Raw genomic sequence first — 26,559 nt, forward strand, 5'->3', positions numbered from 1 at the left:
GCAGGTTTCTTTTAATAATGGAGGAGAACTGTATATCCCCTGTACAGCAACAGGAACATTAACAGCTGTCTAAAAATGGGTAAGGACTTAGCATAAACTTAGCAATAAAAAGTGTGTAAGTAACCCAAAAATATAACCATGCAGTTCTATGCAGCCATGCAGTCCATGGCAATAGTCAAATTTAGCGTGTATATGAGATTTGTTAGAGGAAGTGACTACAAACCACAGTCAGCTGGAAAACAGCTCTGGTCAGCAAGGGAGGCTGTTCTGTAGAGCTATACCTTGCGAATAGATCATGTGAATCCTACTGCAGTAACAGCGGTTAAGTATTTTCCACTGTATGGTTGCTCACCTACTCTGTCAGAAAGCTTAATATTTTTCTCTTCAAATAGTAATAGGGAATTTTATGAGGAATTTTTTTGGAGACCAGCATTACTTTGGCACATAATCTTTATTGAAAGCATTGGGCAGAGAGTTCTTTCTACGTTGTGAGTTAAAACCCAGATTCACAAATGTTTGAATTTAATAGCTGCTGAAAATGTTATGTTCCTCCCACAGATTTGAGGAATTAGTTCATCAAACCTCTTGGGAAGAGAGGTCTCTTCATGTTTCTCTTGTTTATAACAAGCAAGTTAAAGTGATTTTTATTTTGTTTAATTTCATCTCCTTTGTGAGTGTAGAAACTGAGCCATCATACTTGAAAGATGGCCTGAGGATGAAAACAGCTGTCTTTCAACTGAATCAAATCCCAGAAATATGTATGAGAAAAAAGTTCTGAAATTTTCCTCATTGTGTGGAACCTGCCCACTCAGAACTGTGGAAGTAGTTAATCTCAATAAACCTGTGCTCAGAATGATGCTGCAGGGGCGGATCCAGTACTTTGGATCTGATTTGTGTTTGGAGTAGTGTAGCTCCCTGATGCTTGTAGTCTTCAACAGAACTATACATTGTTGTTGAAAGCATTTTTTTTTGGCTTGGTGTTCCTTCAAGCCTTGCTTTTAGTTATCCATAGTGAGAGGTAGGTTGCAAAATCAGGATTTTAAACCATTGCTAAAAGTTTCTAGCAATTTTGAGACAGTTTACAAGGCAGAAATCAGCACCAGAATCATAATGAGTCTTCCGCAAATTTTATAAATATTCAAAAAAAAAAAAAAAAGCCATTTGGATTAAGCGTTGCTCTCTGTTTTGTTAGTTAACTGTCTCCTCCTCCTGCTCAGTACAGGACATTTAGGTTTGATGTTTTGTAATGTGAGTTAAAAGGGCTTTCATTTAAGTACTTTGTATGGAAAAACAAGATTACAGGAAAGTTGAAATGAACACCTGACAGAAAATCCAGAGGAGTTCATCCTTTTGTTTAAAGGAGGTGACTGCTAGGTACTCTTTCCTCTGCTTTTGCTTTAGGCAAAGACAATTAGGCAGCTGACCTTAATACACTGATACAGTAAGTACTTGTTTCCTGAAACTAACCTATGGGACTTTATCTTTCTTCTGGAAACCTTTCGGTTCTGTGATTCTTTTTTTATCACTCCTCCTAATTTTTTTTTTTTAATTTCTCTGTCCACTGCTTTCAGCTGTGGAAGTGCTGTAGATAAAGGAATACTTGGAAGCACTCTGCAGGCAGCAGTCCTCTCAAAATGGGTCTGTCAAAAGCCTACCTTCCCCCCAGTTAGCTCCAGTCACAAACCCAAGAGTGGTAAGATGAACTGTATCTTGTGCTGCCTAGACCAGGTGGCGTGGAGGGTGACTGTACTGCCAAGGAAGAACTGACAAGGCCCTGTGACCCCTTGACATCTGTCTGCCTCTCTAACATTTTAAAGGCAAGCAGGGTCTCACTTTTTATGACTAAGTTTCTGAGGAAAGCGTCTGCTTTTGGGTGAATCTGTTGCTTTACTCAGTTTTGTGTCATTTTACTGCCCCCTCCCCTCAAAAATAAATACAAAAAAAAAAATCAACTACCCCACAGCTGAAAAAAGCAAAGGAGAGGAAAAAAAAAAAGAACAGTAAAATGATAAATCTCACATTGTGGAGCATGCTCTGGCCAGTTTTGAGCTGTAGCATGTACATGTTCCAGTGTTGCTGCTGTGATGACAGAACCTAATGAGTGACCTGTTGCCCATGTGCATGAGAGGTGCATGCATCCATGCATGGCATGTGCACCCATGTCACAGATTATAAAAAAGAAATGTGCATGGTCAGGTGTGTCCTAAACATTAGAAGTGAACACTGTGCCACTACGAAGGTTTACATGATGCCATCACTTCCAGATATTGCTTAATCTTGCCAATGGGTCTTTCATGTTTAGAAAGCTAACCAAAATGGTATTGGAGGCATGGCTGCACATGGAGTTCCTGCAGCTGATTTCAGTGGAGTAGGATGGTGCAACAGATCCAGTGCCCAAAGGCACCAAGGAGAAGGGAGAAGAAAATCATTTCAGAAAACATGGCGGAAATACAGCTGGTTTAGTAGCAAATCAAATTATACCCAAACAATTCTATAAACATTTAGTCCAGATTTTTTTTATGGGGGAGGGTACGAGAAGAGGTAGAAAGAAATTTGAAGTTTAGAGCAATAGTTTACTGAAGAACATTACTATAGAGAGCTAGTTACAACTCATTTAAAATATGTGAATGAGAATGTTGTCTTTTTTTCTGATTGGAAAATAATACTTTTCAGTTTTCTGTATTTCAGACAATACTGTATGGTTGGTGTTTCCACTTAGCTCTCATTAACTGCCAGGTAGGCAGGACCTAAAAGAACAGGAACCCCAATTAAAAGAATTAATGGCCATGCAGCAAGCTTTGACTTCAAGAGAACTTTACATTGTATTGTATTGGAATGAGTCCTGCCATAGCCATAAATTCTTACTTTCATTGGCAAAGTCAGCTAACTACAATGCTGATGCATTGTAGAAGGGTTGCTATCTTTTTAGACAAGCTATTTCAAACGAATTTTTATTATTATTCTTAAAGAACCTGCCACATGCTACTTTGTTAACATTTCCTTTTTTCGGGAAAGTCCTGCAGTGTGATTCTTTGCTTGTCTTCATCAGTACAATGCAAAATTCTCACTTTCCAATAAATATTTTTTTCTCCTTAGAAAAAATATTACAAAGAGCATTGCAGTATTTGTTGGACAGTTTGTTTCCTGCCCTGTAGTATTGTCCATGGACTGAGGCTGCAGGGACATTTTGTTTGGTTTTAATGCAAACAAACAGCAACTGCTGATGCCCTTTGTTTATAAAGGATTAAAAATATAAAGGAGTCTTTATTGTTTAAAGCTTCAGTACTACTGGTTTGAGTTGCTTCACTGTAAAGGCTTCTGCATTTTTGAGAAGGCAAATGACCAAAGTCCCTTGACTGAACAGTGGAAGGAGGAGGCATGGATATCTAGGTGGCCTGGAAAAACTTTCTGCAACTGGCCACCTATTGCTTGGATAGCTATTAGAAGACAGGCATGGGGCAGTCAGAGGCTAAGTTGCTCTTTTCAGTACGGATATCCATGGTGGTAACTTCCATGGTGACGGTAGTCATCTTGATAACCTTCCTGGTATCCCTGGTGATAGCTATGGTAACCATACCCACCATACTCGTCGTCTGGGCACTGCATGCCGAGTGATTGCTGAATTGTCATCTCCTGTCGCCGAAGCTGCATGGAGTCGATCAGGTCGTACACGATTGCCATGGACCACATTGGAGAAGGATACCAGGATTTGACGTTTCCGTCTTTCCCGACTAGAAGCATGGAGAAATATTCTGGGCTAATTTGGAAGTAATTTCGAATGTCTTTCACCAAATTAGCTGGGATGTCTTCTCGGTCTACAGTAGAGCTTCCTAGAAAGCGATTACATAAAACAGCATTGACATTTTGGTTAGGCAACATTTTTAGTAGCTAAGTGAATTTGTAGTGTGAGATAGGATACAGTCCAATAGCTGGCAATATAAGATTCTTACTATTTGCAGATTAGGATTTCCTGGTTCTGAAATGCAAGGCGGCTGCACAGAAACCAAAGCTGTATTTTTAACAGTTTTGTTAGGGTTAGTAAATTTGTCTTTCTCCTCTAGGCTGAAGCTGCTGTGGTGTAACACACCTTTTCCTCACCCAACACGCATGTATATCTTTGACTCCCATGCGGCTTGAGTCACAGTTCATGTATGCAGAAGGCATATGTCAAAAATAGTCACACTGAAAGAAACCACTAGAATTAAAATGTGATTGTGTGGAGAATTGTGGGATAAATTTTCTGAGTCATTAATGTTAGTATGGAGCTTCAGTCTTGAACTTGAATTATGTATGAATTATGGGATGCGGCAGATGCCATGCCCACTTTAAAAACATATGTTCTGGTGCAGATTTGGTGAACTCTGGGCTTTTAAGCATGAAGCTTGTACCGAGTAAGCAGGTAGAAAGTATAAGACAACTAGAATCAGTGGACACCTACAGAGAGAGTTGGCTTAGTAACAGGTCTCTTATGAAGTGGCTTTGTGCTTACAAACTTGTTGAGGTTCCCCAAAGGAGATCAGCAATCAGATAGCTAAAGGTGGTCTGGCTGATACAGGCAATGCAGATTTCCAGAAGACTTCAAAAGAAACTTTGATAATATGGTTGGAAGGCAGAAGCAAGGTAGGAATAATATATAATCATTTCCTGGAGTGGGGGGAGGTAACCAGTGAAGTTCATAGTTGCCTGTGCTGGGACTAGTGCTGTTCTAGAATAGAGTTTAGGGTTATGAAAGGTAGTTCCTTGAAAGGTCACTAATCACCAAAAGTCAACACAGATGTTAGAAGCTATAAGGAAAGTAACACAAAAAAGAAAAGAGACTATCATTAAAGCCTATTGCTTGTGTCCATTTTGAACACTGCACACAATTATGATTCTCTAACCTTGAATAACTGGAAAAAAAAAACAACAGAGAAAAGCAATAAGGATAATCATAGGCTTGGGTAGGTTCTGTATGAGAAATGACCAAGTCAGTCAAGACTAGTCTGTAAAACAAATGGGCTGGGGGGAGGTCTACAGAATTGTGAATACTACTGCAGAGATGGATAGGGATTAACTGTTTACCCACACAAGAGGAAAGGTGTATGAAATAAAGCTATATAAGGGTCACGTTCAGTAGAAATAAAAGGTGTGTTGTAGATCTGCAAAGCTTCTGCAGGTAGGTATAGGTGCTAGAAGATAAAGTGAATTCAAAGGGAGATTAGAAAAATACATTGAAGAGATGTGGGGAGGGCTACTTAGCATGTAGGACTAAGGTGATAAAGTTCTTCAGTGAAAAGTAAATGGATACAAGGGCGTTGAAGAAAGAAGTATCAGACCTGCTTTTTCTGGTTTTAGTCTTTCTTAGGCCTGGACTTGTATCTGTATGGGGCTAGAAAGACTGAGATGCTTTCATGTACAGTGCTGTAAAAATGGCGATGGAATGAATAAGCTGTTTCTTGTCCTCCTATCTCTACTGACAGAGGTAGTCATTGGGATTAGGTAGTAGAGGAACACGTAGCCTTTGAAATGTACCCTGAAATTCTCCTGACAGTGAGTTCTCCTAAAAATAACTACCTGAATTAGCTTGCAGGGATGCAAGTGCAAAGGAAGATGAGCGATGGACCCATAAAACTCTGTTCAGTTTTGGGCCCCTCGCTACAAGAAGGACATGGAGGTGCTCGAGAGAGTCCAGAGGAGGGCAAAGAAGCTGCTGAGGGGTCTGGAGATCAAGTCTTACGAGGAGCGGCTGAGGGAGCTGGGGTTGTTTAGCCTGGAGAAGAGGAGTCTCAGGGGAGACCTCATTGCTCTCTATAGGTACCTTAAAGAAGGCTGTAGAGAGGTGGGGGTTGGTCTGTTCTCCCACGTGCCTGGTGACAGGATGAGGGGGAATGGGCTAAAGTTGCGCCAGGGGAGGTTTAGGTTGGATGTTAGGAAGAACTTCTTTACTGAAAGGGTTGTTAGGCATTGGAATGGGCTGCCCAGGGAAGTGGTTGAGTCACCATCCCTGGAGGTCTTTAAAGGACGTTTAGATGTAGAGCTTAGTGATATGGTTTAGTGGAGGACTTGTTAGTGTTAGGTCAGAGGTTGGACTAGATGATCTTGGAGGTCTCTTCCAACCTAGACGATTCTGTGATTCTGTGATAAAAGAGAATCTGCTAGGTATATGTTCTATAAACTTTGCAAACTCTAGAGCATGGAAAATACATGAACATTTCTTTGTCATTGATAGCAGTGCAGGCAGAGGATTATACTTGTGATTGTATGTTTAGGTGGAAGATAAAGATAGGAGATGCCTTCCAGATCATCTTTGGGCTTTTCTACTCTGAAGAATCAATATAATGTTTAGCACAGTTACGCCAAGAAAGCTTGTTGTTTGCTTATGTGCCTTCTTTTGTTTGTTTGTTTGTTGTTTGTTTCGGAAAACAAACAAACAAAAAACACATTATAATCCCAGTCATATCAATCCCTCTAAAGAAATCACAGCAAAGAAACACTGAATTCTGCATAATGCCCTTCATGGGTCGTACTGAAGAAACTGGAAACGGTCACTTACCATTAATTGGATACAACTCTAAGACACCGCCGATATCTTCTCCAACTCCTAGCAATTTGAGGATAGTTATATGGCGTAGACCTGTGGAGGAAATGAAGGAGATTTTGAGTGAGACCCAATCTTTATGCACATTCTTGGGCAGATTTCAGTTTAATCAGCTAGGTTTATGCTTGCTGAATTAGCAGCCAGTCTCAGCAGTCCTCCATGAAAAAGAGTTGTTCGTCCTAAAGACAACAGCACTTGATGTCATTCTGTACCATAGGGATACAAACATTAGACATACAAGTAAACTGCAGAAGCCACCCCCAAATTCAGAATGTCTCCGCACTGTTTTGTTCACCAGTAAAGTTCTTACTTGTCATCCACACAGCAGGAAAGTACTTAGAGGCGATATAATCACCACAGGTCACTGCAGTGAATGGTTTAGGACAGGCATTCACTTATTTCATTTGTTCTGCGCACGGCTTGGTCTGTTGCCTCTGCTTTGAAGACCTTAGGGACTGTAGAAACTGCTCATGAACAAGAGTCTATATGATCTACAAAATCTTTGATGTAACTGTTTTTACAACTTGGAGATAAGATGTTTGGAAACATCACTTCGTTAAGAAAAAACATTGAGAATAAATGCTTTAGCAACTCACTGGATCTCCTTAAGACTCTCCTTAGCAAAGGGCAGATGGAATTAACTTATGGTCGTGCTGTGTTCTTCAGAAAGGATTTTACCAGTGGTCCATGTCACAGTTTACTTTGGTAGCTACTAAATAAGATGATGCTGAATCTCCAAATGAAAGCCAGGTGATTATGAATAAGCAGACAGTGTAGCAGTGACACTGCAAATCTCTTTTTGGGCATAATTATAATGTATTGCAATAATGGCTTTGGAATAGGACCTGTTCCATTCTATCTCTCCACTGACCATTTAGCTGGATCTTAAGTACCTGGTTAAGGGGCCGAAAAGATTGTTACTGGGTTGAAGTAGCTTCCTTTAAGATTTTTTACAGGCGTAGGAAATGGAGCAGGAAAGAAAAGGAAAAAAACAGCTGACATTCATGCATCTCCCTGATACCTGACCTAGGTCTGAGATGGCTATAAGGATCTGCAGAGGATCCCAAAGCATTGCATCATTTATTTGTGCGATAGGAAAAAGAAAATATGCAAGCTGAAGTGGTTGCGTTACTGATTTTCTGAAGTATAAGCCTGAAGATAAGCTTCAGAGTGCTAACCTTTCTGCTTCACACAAAGGATTCTAGGGAACATTTGGTTTAGTGGTGTTAGCTGTCACAGTGCATTGTGTTACCTGCTTAGCACAGTATTTTCCAATTATATTTGGAGTAGCTACAGCAAACTTTCCAGTTGTCGGACTCCTCGGATTGTCTAGTGTCAGACTTGAGCAAAGGAATCCATCACATCACCAGGAAGGATGTGGTTTTGGGGAGCAAGAATATTATTTCCTTTGACTCACCAAAATTACAGGCCTGTCCGCTCAGAGCAGCGAGCTGCTGGGAATAAGCCCAGTCCTCATCACTGGGAGCAGAAATCACCACAAGCCGCCTTCTCCATCGGAACCTGGAAAGAGAAAGGAGTGCAACAGGGAACCATCACAACACGTGACTCGAGTGCCCTCAGCGTTCCTGTGCTGTGTGGGCTGAGATACGTGATACCTCTCACAGCTTCCGAGTAACAGCTGGGTGGGAGATCTTCCCAGTTCCATCCATCACTGGGAGAGGATAAAGCCTGTTTGAAATTTTACAGCTCCAGAACTCAAAGCATCTGCAGTTTTGCTGCAGTTTGGCCAAACAAACACTGCAAAGCTGATGATCTTTGCTCTGAGCCACCTTTGGTAGATATAACACTACTGAGAGTTGTGTATTCAAGTGCAAAAAAAGATTCCTGTAGAATTTCTCACTAGACATTTTAGCTTTTATGTCATTCGCTGCTCCTGGAACTGCTCAGTGATTTTGCAGTCCAAGGGTTGTCTGGGAATTAGGGTGTATCTTCATTTCAGACATAACTCATACTTCTGTGTAAATAGTCACTGACCTCTTTTTCTTCTTTACCGCATTCACTCGAAATACCTTTAGTGTGTTTTTAAATCTAAGCTTGTTTACATATATGTGGCAGTATGAGCCTGCGAGTATATAAGCCATCCATAGGACAATATTTTCCTTTAATATGGGATGTCTCATCTAACCAAACTTGTGCACTGAGTATCACCTTCACCCTCAAAGGAAGGTGATGCCATAGGGACACTTGAAGCCTTTAAAAATTCTAACTGCAGAGTTATTTAATATTCTCCAAACAACCGCTTTTTTGAATAAAGGTACTTCTCCACTAAAGCTAAATAAATCAGATTTATAGGAATTTGCAAAGCTGCAGGGATATTTTTATAGCAGGAAATGATGTTTTAAATGGATGCAGATGTTACCCTGTTACAATAATAGCCTGCCTTTCCGCAGCACCAAATGAAGATCACAAAATAAAGGCTAATGGATCAACACTGTTCCACTAGAGAGAAGCAGGAAATAAGGTGGGACTTGCTCAAAGTCACCGAAGAAATTGCTGAAAGAGCAGAGGATGCTTCTGGCTAATTCTTTGTCTTGTTGACTGACTGATGCTGCTTGTATTTTTATAATTAAAAGAGCAAATGCTTGAAAAGCAAAGCTCCCCAATTTTAATCTTGTCCAGGAGGAACAAGTAAGAAACATGGGTATGTGTATAAGCAATGAGGAGCATTAAGAGTCATATCTATTATGTGAAGAAAAGAGGGAGAAATTCTTATTATTCTGAAAGTGGGTGAAAAAATCTTTGTGGTATTTCGTATAGCAAAAACACCTGGCTGCCTATAAACAAAGACTGGGACTACAAACGTTGGATCACATTTTGTCTAGGGCATAAATCAGAATAACGTTTTACCTGTGAGCTGCTTTAAGATACTCTAATGATGACTTTCTATGTTTTGAACATCTGCTTTGTAGACGCACAGAGCTGAAAAGGTTTGAAAATCATTCAAGCAGTCTATCCTCCTGCCCCAGGCAAGCCTAATACCTGGTGTGCTTGTTTGGGGTCACATCGTACTGAGAAATTAATTTAGTTGGCCCTTCACAGCTGTTAGTTTACTGATAACTAATGTACAGATTTATGCCTTATTCCTGACATCTGAGCACACAGGCCTATACTGTCCTGGCGAATGTGCCAGATCCTTCCCTGTGTACACCCTGTTCTTCCACTTCCACCTTATTTTGCACCCCCTTCTGTCTTGTGAGCCCAGAGCACCACAGCCAGTGTCTTGGGGCTACAGGAAGACTCCCTCCCCAAAAACTCAAGGATCTCCTGCTGGTTCACGTGGCTTTTAAGCATTACTCAAGTGAGCTCCAGCTCTCAGTCTTCTTTCACTCCAGCCAGCGTTTTTAAGAACAACGTTTGCATTATTATAACTGACCTCCCAAATGAGCAACACCACGGAGATGATGCCAGGACCCTTGCTCAGCTGGGAAGATAATCATGGACGAAGCTGGAATGAATCTTGCTGGGAATCTGGCCAGTTACCCTGGCTAGGGAAGTCCACCCGATACTTAAAGCCTGATGTCTATTTCACAGACAGCAGATGTATTCTGTGCAGTGGCAGTTCTGTTTATAGATGTACCACTCTGCATTTTTCCTGCCTGTTTTTCTAGCGTGTTTATTACTAGGGCTGTTTGCAAGCTAAGAAGGGTTTGGGAGCTGCCACTTTCTAGCATACAAGCCCTTTCTTGTGTTGGGCAGCTGTTTCCAAACTGTGGTTCTTCTCGGTGGTCTTGGGGATGAATCACTGAGACCTAAACAGGAGGTGGTGAGGAGGGTGGGTACATCTTAAATGTTCTCTTTTCATTGAAGTGGCCATCGAATTTTAAAATGTTTATGAACCAGCAACCTATTCATTTGCCTGTTGCTCCATTCGCCCTCAAGTCGTAACACATCATGCTGTCTCAATTATTTGCATAGCCATCTGGCATTAAAAGTGTACCCCCCAAGGATTTTGATATTAGGTGAGGAGGATGCAGTAGTAGCAGGTAAAGCCTGGACTGATGAGGTAGCCCTAATTTCGTGTAAATTACCCTTTAACAGAGAGGGCCATAGCTGCACAGCTGTTCTTTGGATCTGAATCTTCCCACAGTCCAGACATGTTTATTTCCCAGTATTCAGGTCTCACAGGTAGAGCAGTAACACAGCATATAGAGACTGCATAAACAAAACTGTCTTGCTACAGAAGGTCTCAGACATTTTACAAGAGACATCTGCAAGACCTCTAATACGATGTATGACTAATACTGGCAAAGACCAACTGTTATCTCAAGCCAGATAAGAAGGAAGTTACAGAGAATTAATTACTGATTCAAGCTACATGAAAGGGATTAGAATGGGATTAATGTGACTGTCATGGTTGATGGTTGAAATATCAACACTGTGCTTCATTCAAAACACTGAGCTGACATCTGTGAATTAATCCTTATTTGCCATTCTAATGCAAATCAGTGTTATCTCCATGTCATGGTGGGGGAACCAAGATACAGAAAGTTAGTGTCCAAAAAATGTGCAGTCAGTCAGGAAATACAACATGCATATTGACTCCTAGTGCTCTGTGCAAGCGTGCATTCTGCTGTGGCTGCATCTCTGTACTTGCTTATCACTGTTAATACGAAGAAATCTGTATTAAAAATTGTAAAAGTAGTTGGATAGGTATTTTTTCAGTAAAACAGAAATTATTGGAACTAGCAGCACATAAGAGCAGAAGGTAATACCTCGATAAGAAGCTCTCAAGGGATTGCTTTTTATCTTCTTTGCAGACAATGCCCTCTTTTTTCTGTCTTTCCATGTCTTTAATTCTTGACTGGAAGGTGTCGATCAAATCGAACACAGACTTCATTGCTATAGGTACTTCATAGTATTGCTGTTAAGCAAGAAGAACAAATGGAGAAAGGATGCACATAGTAGCAGTCATTTTGCAGGTATCACAGCACAGCAGGATATACAGAGATTAAAATATCCCCATTTACACACAGGTAACAAGGCCTAAAACAGATTATAAATCATGGAAATACTCTTTATTTTAGCAGTCAGACTCTTCTTTGGAAGCGGCATATTGTGAGTACTTGTCCAATGTGATAAGGGCAGGCCATTGCAGGCAACAAATTGTCAATATATTCTTTTGTAGGGCCCTTCAGCTAGAGCATTGTCCATATACAATATGTTGTCATCTTGTTGAGCAACCATGCTGTTTTAGGACACCATATACTGCATTAAAAACCCCTGCCAGAGACTACTAGCCTGTCCTTGTGGCGTCAACTTACCATCCCAGCAGAAAACCACAATTCCTGAAATCCCCCATCTGCAGAACATGAAGATACTTATCTAATTCCTGAAAATTTCTCTTACTGTCCTTTTTCTTGTTGCCCAGCAATGACAAAGTTCTGCATCACTCTCTTATGTGCCTGACATGCAAGCCTATAATTTCCTTTTTCTTTTTTTTTTCATATTTTCCAATGTCTTTTCTTTCCAGTAGTCAAAACCCTCACCTTGACCTTCATGTCAGTATCCGTCAGCACCATGAAGAAGTCATTGTAGGTCATCCCATACTCTTTCCTCAGCTCACTGATAAGCTGCTGATCCACAAGATCTTCATCCTCTATCACTTTCATGGGCTTTTCATTATCTTAATACAAAACAGTAGAAATAAAAATAGTCATGGAATTGCACAGAATGCTGACTTCAATTTCACCCTGAAATAAAGGGGGAGATTCATCTTCCAGAAGCCCTCTTCCCACTGCACTGGCAAGATCTTCAAAATCACCACTATGGCACTGTGGCTTTTAGCTGCCAGGTTTTAATCCCAGTATTTTCAGAAAATCAGTTTACCCTAGGGCATATGTACTACAGCATTCAACTTTTCTACTTTTGTTACTTGCCTTCTCTTTTCTGGAAAGAAGTTTTAGGCGTATTTATACATTTATATGCATGTGTTAATCATTTCTCCAGCTCCTGAAATGCAGCCACTTCTGCAGTAGAAAATAGAAACTGTTTGACAGTTTAGGACAGGAGCTGGAAAGCACCATATCCAAATGAAACAGCATAGAGAATTTGGGTCAGTAAAATATAGTTAGAACAGCTTAAGGTTGGCCAGGACTCTAGAGTGCCTTCCAGTCTTAAAAAACGACGGGATGTTTAGTGACTACAAGAAACCAGAAACTGTTTAATGTATCTTTAATACTGCAGCTCTAGCTCTTTAGGTCTCCACAAATACCCTGCTGTGGCACTCCTCCAACTGCTTGCCGATGTTAATTTCCCATTCTAGTAACCTAACGGGAAAAAACATAGTTTTGACAATGATTTTGTATATACTCATTGCTCTACCCTAAGAAAACATTTGGACAGGCTTGGAAAAAAAGCAGACTGTAATTTCATTTTGAAAATTACAGAGTTATTAAATCTCCAAGTTATTCAAATGGATAAGAACCAAATATTTGAAAAGATTTTTAACTAACTCAAAATTTTATGCCTCTTTTCCTATGCTTAACATGAAAATTCACTAATCTGATCACTCCAAAATTTTGCCCATTTCACCATTTTTAAATGATTTGCCATAATTTGGTGGCAAATACCAAAAGAAATTTTCAGTATACATTTGCAAAGTTAGAGCTGTGTGACATATGACAGAGATTTGAAACGTGTACAAGACAAGCCTGTGGAGGTAATGAGGTTCCTTACTTCCCTTAGAGCCAGAGTGCATTAGGGCCAAGTCCTGAAAGCCTCCATGTCATGGGCTCAGCATCCAGCACAGCACTGTACAACTGTGACAATGCTGGAACTGGCCTCTGTATGAAACTGTGTGCCTGGAAAGCTAAAGACAGGCTAAGTCACACAAAAAGTGAAATGAAGTACCCTGTCACCTGGGGGCCAGAGAGCTGTCTGCAAATGTTACTTGTTTATGCCCTATGACAGCTCTGGGTTATAAATATTCATATCCACACTTAACAATCCCAGCCATGGCGTAAGTGACCTGCCTGAAGTCAGAGACACCACAGCCGGTCAAGAGCTGGGATCCAGAGGCCCAACTTTCCCATCCCCTGCCCCACGATTATTCACCAGCAAACAGACATGAGATGAACTCATCTGAGTTGAGCATACAGCAGCAGAAAATACTTTTTCAAGAACAAATGTTGTATATTTTGACAATATTTGACTCGTTAAACAATATGGAATTTTAAACTATTTTCTACACATCCACAGCTTCCAGGAGCATATTGATCTGATTCAAATTTTGCAGTAGGTCTAATCAGTGTAATAGGCTGGATGAATCTTCTGAATTACATCTTTGGGAAGACGTTTGAATAAGAAACTGCCCTTTAGGTTTCATACCTTGGACCCGCTTCTTACAGAAAAACAAAACAAAACAGCAAATGTTGCACTTTGGTTATAGTAAGTAATCATGCTGTAGGCATAATTTATATGGTTGTACATGAGTTTATGTACCTCAGTTGAAAGTTTTGTAAAGAATTACAGGCAGTGTTATAAATTCCACATTAGATGTGTTGCTGGATGTACTAATTGGTTATTCGCTTTTTAAAACATCTGTAAATCATGCATTAATGCTTCATAAACAAGATTTGCATCTTACTAATATCAAGCATGACTATTAAAACAGAGACTAAAATTTCATATTTATGCCTGCAATTTTCTCCCAAAGCAAAATCAGAACTATCCAATTGGCCTGTATGGAGGTAGAATAATGTAAGAGGAATTGGTGTGAACACATTGAAAAACAACTGTGGTGCAGTATTTTACACCAATTGACCCATGGCATTATTCTGCTTTAAAGACTGTAGATATCAGCATGAAGATAGCACTCAAGTTGCACTGCTGGGAGATTGTCTTTCAACAGAGTGTAAACAAAATTAAATTACAAGAATGATAGAGAAAAATATATTTTTTTTTAATGGAAAAAAAGCCACAAGGACTGGCTTGCTTTGCAAACTTGGAAGTGACTTCTAGGGAGTCAAAAAAGAAATTAAACTAAAAATCTAATACTTTTCCAGTTAACTACTTGTCCCCATCCTCCACTGTCATAACGGAGCTGTGGGGTCAGCCTAAGTAACAACAGAGTTAGGACTTTCTGCTACTACCAAAATCTTCTCCTTGCTGTTCCTGGAAAGGTCACGAAAAGAGTAGAAGCTTTTCTCTGTACATCTTTAGCAGCTAGACATGGGAAGATGAGTTACTCTTTAGAAATAATTCAAATGAGGTTGCAGAGAAGTTCAGCAATTTGCTGTGGCAGTCCAGTGGCCTAATAGGTTGGGTGCTAGCTTTGGTTATGGGGTGGGTGTGTTCTAGCCTGTAGCTGCTGCTTAGTTCACTAAAGCCCAGTTCCCAGGAGTTGGGGAAAGAGACCAAAAGGACAACTTGGGGTGAAGAGAACTCTGCACTGAGTTCTCAGCTTTTCTGTCATTCCAGTGGGAAACTAGGAAATGCTCTTTGGTTTCAGGATGAGCTGATCTAGTCCAAACAGCATTAATAAGCTCTTTCATTAACTGCTTCTAAATGTATTTGAAATTTCAGGTGAAAAGTCTTTTCTATGGGTCTTCCTGTTTTTGTCATTTATAATTCACTAGCACAGCAAGTCCCAAGACTTAGGACTGGGGTAAGTAGACCCTGTCATGCTGGGTGCTAAGGCTTCTCACTACAGCATAAATACTGGGAACAAAATGTTTGTTAGAACAAAATGTTTGTGCTGACAGAGGTTGAGCCATGAAGAGGCCATGCAAACAGGAAGGGCAGAGGAGAAAGGGAGGAAGAATAGAAAGGTGTTTGCATTAATTAAACTTTTTAAAAGTTCATGATCAGGCATTCTGAGCAAATATGTAAGGTGAGCTTTCATGTAAAGTTTAACTTACACCCCACTGTCTCCCGCTTTTCTTTAACAAGTTAATTCCTCCTATGAGATTTCCTCTGTTACACACATTTGTGTGGTTTGGGGAAAATTTGGGTGTTAAGTTAAGTTTGGAACAGGCTGAAAGGGCCTGTCGCTCTGACATGGTCTATGACAGACTGAATGTCTGTTTATTAGCCAGTCTGGAGCTATATATAAACCTAAACAGTCCACTGACAGACAGATTGGTCTAGGTACACAGAAAGTGACCTTGAGAAACCTTGGCCTGATGTGGAAAATCCTGTGCCACTCCAGATTTGTCAAGGAGGCGCACGAATGGGCGTTCTGGCTGGATATGTGACTCCCTGTTGTTCAGGGACACAAGTCTGCTGCTCTCCAATTAGGTCCCCTCTGAGAGTGTTAGAGGCATGGCTGGAAGCCAGGCATAGTTCTGTAATTTTCTGGCCGGTTGTATGCCAGACCTGAAATACCCCGAAAGAGACGGTTGATGGGAGCATCATGTGGTCCTGAGCTTTCCATTCCATCTCACATCTCTTCCCAAGGTCTGGTAAAACCAAATAAACTTCCAGAGGAAAGATGTGGTGAATTATAAGCAAAGTGAGTAGCTCTTATACTATTCCTTTGCTTTGGTCCAGCAAAGCACTTAAGCTGGTATTAACCTTTAGATGCAGACAGCAACAGGACTGTTTACATGCTTCAAGAGATACCTAAGCTTAAGTGCTTTGCTGGACTTGGACCTGAAGTCTTTGTCCAAACCCTGCCGTAAGGAAAGGAAAGGTTCTTACTGGCTTTGGTTGATGTTTCCCTGGGACCTGACCACCGACAACAGTTGTTTTCAAAGCTACCTCAGAGAGGTAGATGTTCTGTGCCATCTGTAGATATGGGAATGTGTACGTAAAGAAAGTAGTACTAGAGAAGTCTGAGTGAGCTACCTTGCAAGACCTGCATACTCTGATTTACAGTGCCTCCAAAGGTTAATTTCTTTGTGATAGCCAGCAATTAGCAGTCACACCAATGGGTGTCTTGCTTTAAGGGTAAAGAGAGGCTGTAGGAATTAAAATGGTAAACCTTTTAATAATCAGGTATGCTGGTGCAAATTTGTAAGGTTGTAAATACCTAGAGGCTATGGCTGGAATCTCCTACCTCTTTACTAGCAGAAAAGGGAAAATGTGCCTGGGCCTCTCCTGTGGAGAATACTCACTTTGTGAACATCTCAAAATCAGCTGTTAGGCCTAGAAAACTGATCCTGGGAAGAAAAAGAACTCACTGCAAGGGGTGTACCTAGCACACTTCTCTCTCTGTCCTGGGTTTAGTGTGCCTCCACAAAATTCGTCTTTTTCCACATCTTTGTAAGGAGAGAAAAGGTGTAAGAAAATGTTACATGGCAGGACAGGGAGGTAACAATATTGAATTTCAAAACAGGATTAGCTTGGTCCAAGTTCTGAATATAATCTCAAAAATTTCCCTTCAGTCTCTTCTGTCCCCAGCCTCCTCTCCTTCATGACAATAGCCAGTTTCTTTAAACACTGTTTAAAACATGCTAGCAAGTATATAGCCACCCATGGCAGGCATCCTGCAAAAACCAATGGTGGAGTTGTGTTAGGACAGCCATTTAGTTAGACAGTGAGGTTGATATTCAAGTTATTGGTAGAACTGAGCCTAACTTCCACCTTCTGTCCCATGCCCTCATCACATTTTTAGGCCTTTTCACAGTTTGACTGTTCTACTGGTTTTATAAATTCCCACAAAGAAAGCTGAAGGTGCTCAAGTTACAGCACTGGAAGACCAAGCATGGAAAATACCAGAGGCACTTATGTAAATACGAAGTGGGGGTAGTCAGCATGGAAGAGGAAGAATGGGTTTGAAAGTGTTGCTATACCACAACAAATAGTCTTGCTTAGATCTTGACCCAAGCTGGGGAAATTTCTCCCTTTGCTATCTGCTATTGTGCCCGCAAGGTGGAAAGAAAATAGTAAAAAAAAAATGGAACCTAGCTGGAAGTGGTCAATTTTCATGCTGCTGTTGTTCATGGTGCCAAAAATTGTAATGACTGAGATTTTCCTCGTTGCCATCTTGCAGAAGCTCTCCAGGTATTCATCTCGCTGCTGAACGTACATGTTGTTGTCTGCCTTGGGAGTCGTGATCAGCTGGTTGGTGGCAGAGAAAAAAGAGCTTGTTTAATATAAGGAATGAAACAGGTGACTATTTCATTGAAGGAGAACTAGGCACTGCTTGCGAACTGGGATTTATTTTCCATGGAGCTGTTGGGTGCTCTGTAACTTTATTGTGCTTGTGTTTGTAGTGTACATTTAGGCCCAGGCCTGTCCCAAAGGCAGTCCTGTCCTGTTTCAGGCAGTCACAGGAGAGCCATAGGAGGCATGGCCAGCTGGTGGCACCAGCTCTTCTGCCTCTCCACAGTACTGGTAGAAGAAATGGCACTGGGTTTTACAGAAAACCATGTACCCTCCTATTATCCCTTGCCTTGCCAGGGCTTCAGGGGTGTAACAAATCTAGGATTCCCCCCACTCGCTCACAGCGGGAGCACTGGGAACATGGCAGCCACCCTGGCCTTGTCCCAAGTTCCAGGCATGGCTCCTCGTGGATATTTTGGCTATCACAGTGCAAATACAACTAGGGCTTCATGAATACTTATATAACTCTATAGTACTCTATTCATTTCAAAGTCTCCTAACAGAGATTTAAAAATTGTAAAGCACACAACTCAGATCCTTCATCGGTGACTAGGATTCAAACATCCCAAGGAAGGTGTGTATGTAGGAGTCTATGCAGCAGTTTCCAGCAGAAGGTGGGGAGGAAAGCCCCAGCTCTAGCAACATAAACATCCTAACTTGTGTCAGTGAACTGCAATCAAGTGCCTACCACCAGTCCCCCAAACACGAAGGGAGTTGGAATCTGAATTTTATGGTTTTGGGTCATAAATAATCACCAGAATCCTTCAATTGCAAACTTATGCTTCAGTCTGTATCAGGTGCAGTTGTCTCCTAGCTACCCTCTTAAGCTTGTAGTGCCTGAAGGCTAATTTTTATGATACTCTCCTTATAAATCCAGTTCATCAATGCACTGAAATGTAGGAGGCATTTATTGGCTTAAAAGATCTGACTCTAGTTTATAGAAAGGCCCCCTGGCATAGCTATAGCACTGGGACATGAGAGTGAATGAGAATCGGGCACAAAGAAGATTCGATTTCTGGGCCATTGCATGTAATACATTGCATTTAAATTGCACAGAAATACTTCAAATAAAAAAAGGATTGTGAAAATAAATTGAGGACTGAGATTAAACCCAGACTACGGGTTTGTATTGTCCTCTTAGTTTCAGAGGCCGTAAGTAGGAGCACACAGTGAAGTCTGAATTAGACCTACTTCATCGAGCCTTGTAGAATAAAGCAGGGAACATTTAAGAGGCAAAGCAAGCTTCATATCAAAGCTTTGTTATAGGACTGTTTTAACCCAGGCAGTATATATATTTTATCTACATGCATTTGCATGCATGTGTGTGTATGTGCATATGGGTGTGCATCTATGTGCATGTGTGTATAAGTGTTATATATAAACCATCCGCCTGCATTTCATCACTACAGAAAAATAAACAAAATCACTAAGCCAAGACTTCTCAAAATAAGTAAGACTGCAACAACAACAAAACAACATAGAGGGATGGGGCTGCAGGTCTCAAAACCCGTATGCTTTTTCAGTTTTTGTAGCTGGGTCCTATATCTGTCATTAATTGAACTTAACCCAGATTAGCCTTCAGAATTCCAGATTTTTGAAATGCCCACTTAAATCTGCGGTCTGAAATCCATAGTGATGCGTAGGACTTAAAAGCGTGTGTCTCTCCAAATTCTCTTGTACTGGGAGAGGACTGAAATGATGTCCTTAGGAGCCAGTCTCCTAAAGAGGCTGAAAGACAATAGCATAGCAATGCAACGGGGAATAGCTCAGGTAGAGCCACTTCTGGAGCAGTGTGGGCAAATTCTTTAGCAAGGGAGTTTGAAGACTCATGAATGGCAGAGTTCATCCAGCTGGAAGGACTTATCCTAAGGCAACTGAATAGTTTGATCAGAAGGGATGCAAATAGGCATGTATATGTATTTAAAGTATTGGAAAGTTCTTTGTCCCTGGAAAAGAGATGGCAGGCTTCAGCCACTGCTTTTATTGTTGTTCAGATCAAACCTATCCTTCAAGAAACTTCAGGGCAAGCAGGCTGAGGGTTGTATTAGATACTGGAGAAAAAAAGTGCAGCGTGGTATTATCATTTCTCCCCAGTGAGTTCTGATCTGACAGCCTGAGATTGTGCAACTCTTCTCTTGGAGATCCAGCTGAGAGGTGGCCTAGTATCAGAAGGTTCAAATTTCAGACCAGCCTTTAACTTTCTAGGACTGTGTTGGTGTAATGAATTCACAGTCTGACATCTGTAAGCTCTGCTTTTGGCATATTTCATATTTGTTTTTATTTGTCATGATGCTGCACATATTCTTGGAAGCCACAACATTGAGATATATGGCTAAGATCCCAAACTTCCTTGCAGTTTTTCTCTCTGAGCTTTTGGTTTGGGTAACTATTGGTTAACTTGTAACTAATAGGCAATATTAGCAAAATTCAGTCAAGTTCAAATTTTTCAAATATATAGCTCTTCACTCATAGCTGCTAGCTCTGCACAGCCCCTACAGCTGGAAGAGTGGGGAGGGGAAGAAGAAATTTGGATTCTGCTCAGGTTTGTTAATCATCAGCAGAATGATTAATTAAATTCCAGGGGTTGAAATCTTGGCTTGGCATCTTAGCTATTTGTATTGGAATATGGGGCATCAAAGTCAAAACTATGTTGTGACACTGACAGTTGGACAATAATTATCAAAGAGGCCAGCTTGCAGTGAAATAATTGCAAGAAACCAGCTCCTATAATAATATTTTTAAATAACTATTTTTCAAAGTGTACCTTTCAGGGTATGTGCCATCTGCCAGGAAAAACATTTGTACTACAGCTAAAACTGTTTCCTGTCCCAGGTGAAGTGTTTTTTTAGATAAGTAGTTGGAAAAACATACAACACTCTTAAACCCTGGGAGAAGTAACTCCAGACCATGCTGACTTTCTAAGACTTGGAAGCTTACCATAGAGTTATAGTTTAATAAAAACAGCAGGGGGAAAAAAATAAAGTTTGTATGCGATCTCTGAAGATATCTAGGGGATGTGAATGCCAAATTCCCATGAGAAATAATGGGAAATGTAACAATCCTACCTCAAGGCATCTGCTCATATGCCTTTGTGCATATTCTCCATCAGCCATGCACTTGCACTGCCAAGTACACGTGGCTTGCTTCCAGTTTTAGGACACCAGCACCAATACAAACCAGGTGTGCCAGCTGGCGGGATGTGCTGAGCACTGAAATGTGGTTACATTGGCAATTACCCCAAAGTGATGAGCGGATGTAATCCACGCTGGACCTTCATTTTATCGATCATAACTGTACAGATCCTGACACCTACATATCCATTGGAAACAAAATAATCTGATGGCTATTTGGCAGCCTATGGGAAGAGGCTGGGAAAAGGTTTTAGCCTAATTCCTGTCTGAAATATGTTCATACTGCGCTTAGGATTTCCAACATGAGGCCACAAAAGCTTCTCTGTTGGAAATGATCCTCGAGGTCTAGAGGTTTGACTTCTTAAACTCAACAAAAAAGAATAATACAAAAGCACCATAAACTTTTTGTTTGTGATTTTCCTACTAGGAGGGAGACATGACTTCATTTATGAAATAAGATTCAGATGAACAAGTTACTTACAATGAGCCGCCTTTTGCCTTCAAAATATTCCAGGAGGTCAGTCACTGATTTCCTGGGAGGCTGTAAGAAAGGCTTCTTGTTGGGCTTGGGGAAATCCTCATTCTCTGTCCTGCTCCCCTTCTTGCTTTTCTTGCTACGGTCTTTGTCCTGCTTGCTCTTTTTCTCAGCTTTGTCCTTCCTGGACTGCTTCTCACTCTTCTGCAGCTTGTCCTTCTTCTTCTTCTTCTCAGGTTTATCCATTCGCTCATGCTTCTTTGACTCTTTTCCTTTCTTTGAAGGAACGCTTCCCACTGCAATCTCCTCCTCTAAATGGGGACTAGCGGGCTTGCTCGGGTCATATTTATCTTCATATTCATTGCTCAGTATCTTTTCTTGGGTCTTCTTTTTTGGTGGTTTAGTCTTGGTTGGCTTGTGTTGCCCTGGTGTGACATTCAGGTCCCTGTGGTTGTAGTCCTTCCTGTCCGTTCGGTTATCTTTAAACCTACTCACGCTTGCCTTCGTGTAGTGCACCGAGGGGGCTGTAGGGACTTCTGTGAAACTCTCATGGCGGCCACCTTTGCTTGGTTTTCGTGTGGCCACCGGCTGTTTCTCTGAGTGGCCGCGCTGCCGGTCCCTGCGGTTTGCCTTCCACACAGGAGAGTAGAAGTCCTCAGAGGCCGCGATGCGCGGCGTGGTAGTCTCAGGGGCTGCCGGCGGCCTGTGGTACTCCGTGGTCGTATGTGACTTTGTGGTCCAGGTCCTCTGCGTGGTGGGGAGGGGCGTGGTCGTTGTTGTAGGCCTGCTTGCTGTTGTCACTGCGCGGGTTGTGGCCCGGGTGGTTGTGGTGGTGGTAGGGAGGGTAGTGGTCCTTACTGTGGGCAGAGGAGTAGCCACAGTGGTTGTCATTGGTTTCCTCACAGTTTTGGTCCTTGTCAGCTGGTTGTTGCTCCTCCTTGGCTCCTCCTTCCTTGCTGACACCTGGACATGTCCACCGCCAGGGGTAGGTTGGGTGCTGCCCCCGTTATTGCCTTCCTCAACCACTTGTCCCTCCACCCCAGCTGCTTTGCAAGTCTGTATGAAGCCCTTCTGCCTCATCTTCTCAATTTTTCTGATGGGGTTCTGGTCAATGACTTCATACATGGCCTCTAGCCTGACTGGATAAGGGTACCTTTCCTCCACCTGCAGAGTTTTCTTCAACAGCACCATGCCAAACTTCCCCTTTTCCAGTTTCAGGAAGCTCATGAGCTTAGGGATGAGGGCAGGATCTAGTGGCTGTTCCAGGATTTTTCCTTCATTGGTTATCCTTCTGACTTTTCCCCCTTCTTCCCCTTCTTCGTGGAACAACACAATCTGCTGGATGTGCCTCTCAGCCAGCTCACAGTAAACATCATTTTTCAGCAGGCTCATCATGAGCCGGTAGTAGCCTTCTGAGGCGTGGGGCGCAGAAATCACCCACACCCGGTTTTTCCCAGCAAAGCTGGCCAGGACATTGGGGGAACTTGACCCCGAAGGGAAGCGTGCCACCCGTGACTGTGTGGCAGTAGATACCCCTTCGTCCTTAATCATCTCGGATTTGGAGTATTTGGCTGCAGCTGTGAGTCTCTGTATCCGTCTTGTTCTGGTGCCCATGCCCCTGGGGTGGGAACGTGCTTCTTCTTTCAGGAGACTGGCAGGTGCCTTCGGAGGTGCTGAAGAATCCCTCTTGGTGACAGGGTGTTGCGGATTCAGGCTCAGATTCCTCGGGGATGCTCCAGACCTTCTCAGGAGGCTGCTTGGAGCCCTGTAAGCCAGAGGTACTTTCCTAGCTCCATGGCTCCCTCTCTCTGCTAGCCTCCCCGTCTTCTCAGAGCCGCAAACTAGCCACGCTGCCCACAGCAGGGCTAAGCTGAGAGCTGGCCTCCAGTTCATTGTGCAATCCGCTTGCAGGGAGGAGGAGGAGAAAAAGTTAGATGTTAACAGTATGATGATATCTTGCACAAGTGATTAAAACAAAACAACAACCACAAAACAGAGGCTGGGTAGTTTCAGTGATTTAAGGGTGCTAGTTACACCTCAGTCCTGCCCTGGTGGTTTTATAGTTTACAGGTTGTTTTGGGGAAAGCACAAAATGGATCATTTTATGCAAAATGAGATCATCCGTCTGTAACATGACTCTGTCCAAAAGGACACTGTGATCCACATCCTTCTTTCTCTCTCTCACACTCTTACATACAAACATGCAAATACACACACAGAGAAAGGGTCCAGTATATAGAAGAGAAAGCCAAGAGTTTGACTTAAGACTTACACTCCCAGGGAACTTCCCCTTCCCGAGATGAGGTTTCACGTCTTTTTCCTTTAAAAGGAGAGCAATGCCATACAGCTTTGCTGCTGCTCAGTGATTTATCCTTATGCAGCCCAGCAAGTCCCAGAGCCCGTCCGTCTACTTGTGTATCTTTTAACTTTCTTTTTTTCTTCACCTTCTCGACAAGTGGGACGAGGTGAGTGGAAGTTTCCTTTGGGATCTCTGCTTCTCCATTTACCTGCAGGTCTGGCTTCTTTCTGTGCCGGTTACCCACACAGGCAGAGATTTCATTTAAGGAAAGGGAACTCCCAGCTGCTCTGAGTCCCTCTCTTTTAAACTTCCCCAAGCCTCCTTCCCACTCCTTGCTTCCTCAGTCCAGTTTAGCTCCTTTGTTTCCAGAAAGGAAAGCACCAGCATTAATATATTTTCCAGGCTGAAGAAAAACACAGGAATGTGATGTTTGAAAAAAAAAAGGACGCTTCCCGTTCCCCTTTCTCCACACTCAGACAAAAGCAAGTTGTAAAACTCTCATCTTTTCTTCTCCTTCCCTTCTTGGCTGGCTATGGTCCCAGAAATGTCAGGGTAACCCCAGCCCTGCTCCGAACCAGCCTCAGACAACGGTGGCCACTGGAAATGGGGGAAACTTCACTCAGGATTTAACAGCTCAGCAGAACCCGCCTCCTCCCTACTCTGACACACGGAGGGAGGAGGAGGAGGAAGGCTCTGGGGGCTGAAACACTGCACAGCATCACAGAGCACTTCAGAGAGGGTGACTCCAGCCTTAACTCTTTCCTTCACGCTGCCCAGCTCCCTTGCGATCCCCAGTCTTGTCTTTCTCCTTCCTCCCATTAAACAGGCACTGGCTGAATAAAAAACAGCGCTGTGAGAAGTGCATTTCCCCATCTGTGTCAGTAACAGCTCTGACGTTTAGGAGTTATTGCTTTTTAACTCTATTGTTTCTGCCTCCTGCTCCCCTTTTTCCTATTTGTTTGCTTTCTGGGAGTTCTCCAGTGAAACCCAATTTTGCTTCACTTTCCAACCAATTTCTCTTTCAAGTTCTCATGTATGTCAGCATAGTCTTTTCTGCAAACATATACAGGCATGCCTGTTTGTTCATTTGTAGTTTTTAAAGAGATCAAGATGTTTACTGTATTATAGAACTAAACGTAGTGTCACATGTATTTCCCATGAATGTACACTAGCAGTAAAAAAAAGTGCAAAAATGCCTAAAGAGACATGGGTAAAGACAGGGTCATGTCCTCTGCTCTCCCTTCATGGTGTAAATGACACCATTCTATTGAGCTGACGTAAACTGGCACGGCTACGCTGCCAGCACCTGGTCTTTAGCAGATTCACACTGGCTTCAGTGTGTCATGAACTCTAAGTGTAAAACACCGCTTAATGGTCGTTGATGGATAGCAACTGAAAACGACCAGGATCTGAATACTACTTCTGTAATTTTCCAAGATTTCACTTATTTATAGAGATGCTGTTGCATGGCGTGGAGGTAAGGGAGGATGCTACATGCCTGCGCTCACATTAATATGAATGCAGAAAGGCTCAGCCCCTCCCAAAATATCATATTCTACATCAGCCAGGAACGAGGAGAATTGTACCTCTCAGAAGGACCACAAAAATGGAGCTCTGTGGAACAAGGGTGGGTAACATTTTCCACTTAAACTTCCATTAGTGGCAGGTCTGTTGGGTTATTAATCTTGACAAGGAAAAAAACCAGGTCTTTAAACACTACACAGTCTCATTGTGACTTTTTTAAAGAAAATAAATTGTAAGTCTAAATGAGGCTTTCATTTCAATGTTTCTTTCAGATTTACTACAAAGATTAAAATAGTCACCCCACAAAACTGAGGCCAAATGCTTAATTTGGGGTAAATGATTTTTTTTTTTACTAAGTTACCTCAGTTTTCTTGAGGTTGGTGATAGTTTGAAATCACACTGAGTTAAAATATCATTTATCAGCATATGTTGCATGAAGCCAAGAAAAACGCATCCAGTGCATAAAAATGAAAGAGAGATTTCCTTATTATCTCTGCTTTCTATTCTGTCAAATTTTAGATACAGTAAAGAGTTTCTGTGAAAACTTTGTTTTGCTCTTGCAACCTGACTGCAAAGTAGCATGCCACCAAATCTCTTTTAAATGTATCAAAAGGTGACAGATCACCAAAGATGATAGATTGTAAGGCAGCTGTAGATGAAGAACAATATCCTAGAAGACAGCTATTCTATAGGGGACTTAAAGGTCAGAGTAGTTAAACCACTGGAAGTAAGCTTCTGGCTGCTACTGCAGCAAGGAAAAAGTCTGCCCATGCATCAATGACAAGTTAGGAATTGGTATATGGTATCAGTAAGGCTGTTACTGCCATGTACATCAAGCTTTTCAAAAGCATTGCAAAGGGTTCAGAAAGTGATGTGACATCTGGATATGATTCTGTTCAACTGAAGGTGGGAAAAAATTGAGCTAAGTTTGGGGAAGGCACAGTCACACCTTGGGCATGATCTTCTCGTGCATACACAGGAAAGAGACTTTTGAAAGTAAATGGCTTTGTAATCCAGCAGAGGAAGGCTTAACCACATCCAATGATTAGGAATTAAAACTTAGCAAATGCATACTTGAAGTAATTGCACTTACTGGTAGTAAACAGTGATCTCAGTTAAACCCTGGGATAATTTCCCGAAGAATGTGGTGGTTTTCTGCTGTTTAAAGTCTTCAAATCAAGCATCTGAGAGAGCTTCTTAGGTGGACTGGAAGATATGGCAAAAGGATGGGATGAGATCCCTATGGACACATATCCAGGGGAAATCTGAGAGCAAAATGGCACCCGCCCCAAAGAGTGCAGCTCTCTGGAGGCTTGGGGAAATCTGTTCTTTATTCCACTGAATTGACACTAGCAATCTGAGAAAGGTGGAATGCAGCGTACAGACCTCGTAGCCTTCAGGGCGGTTTTAATGGGGAAGTGAAAGCTAATGCTCTGTCCACAAAGGGAAAATATTATCTGTTTAAGAATAACTGTATTGTGGGTCT

At 41.9% G+C, this 26,559-nt stretch overlaps 1 protein-coding gene across 1 annotated transcript; it reads right to left on the minus strand.

The window, feature by feature from the left end:
• Nucleotides 1-432: 432 nt before the first annotated feature.
• On the minus strand, nucleotides 433-24,296 carry CCDC80 (coiled-coil domain containing 80). Its single transcript, XM_083820415.1, has 8 exons — nucleotides 23,523-24,296; nucleotides 21,257-23,154; nucleotides 17,443-17,599; nucleotides 12,085-12,221; nucleotides 11,311-11,459; nucleotides 7,995-8,098; nucleotides 6,533-6,613; nucleotides 433-3,830 (listed from the first exon to the last, which is right to left on the minus strand). Exons 2-8 carry the CDS (start codon nucleotides 23,141-23,143, stop codon nucleotides 3,484-3,486), a joined length of 2,862 nt encoding a protein of 953 aa, XP_083676541.1. The 5' UTR covers nucleotides 23,144-23,154; nucleotides 23,523-24,296; the 3' UTR covers nucleotides 433-3,483.
• Nucleotides 24,297-26,559: the final 2,263 nt, after the last annotated feature.

Source organism: Anser anser, assembly GCF_964211835.1.
Source record: "Anser anser genome assembly, chromosome: 1".
NCBI lineage: Eukaryota > Metazoa > Chordata > Aves > Anseriformes > Anatidae > Anser > Anser anser.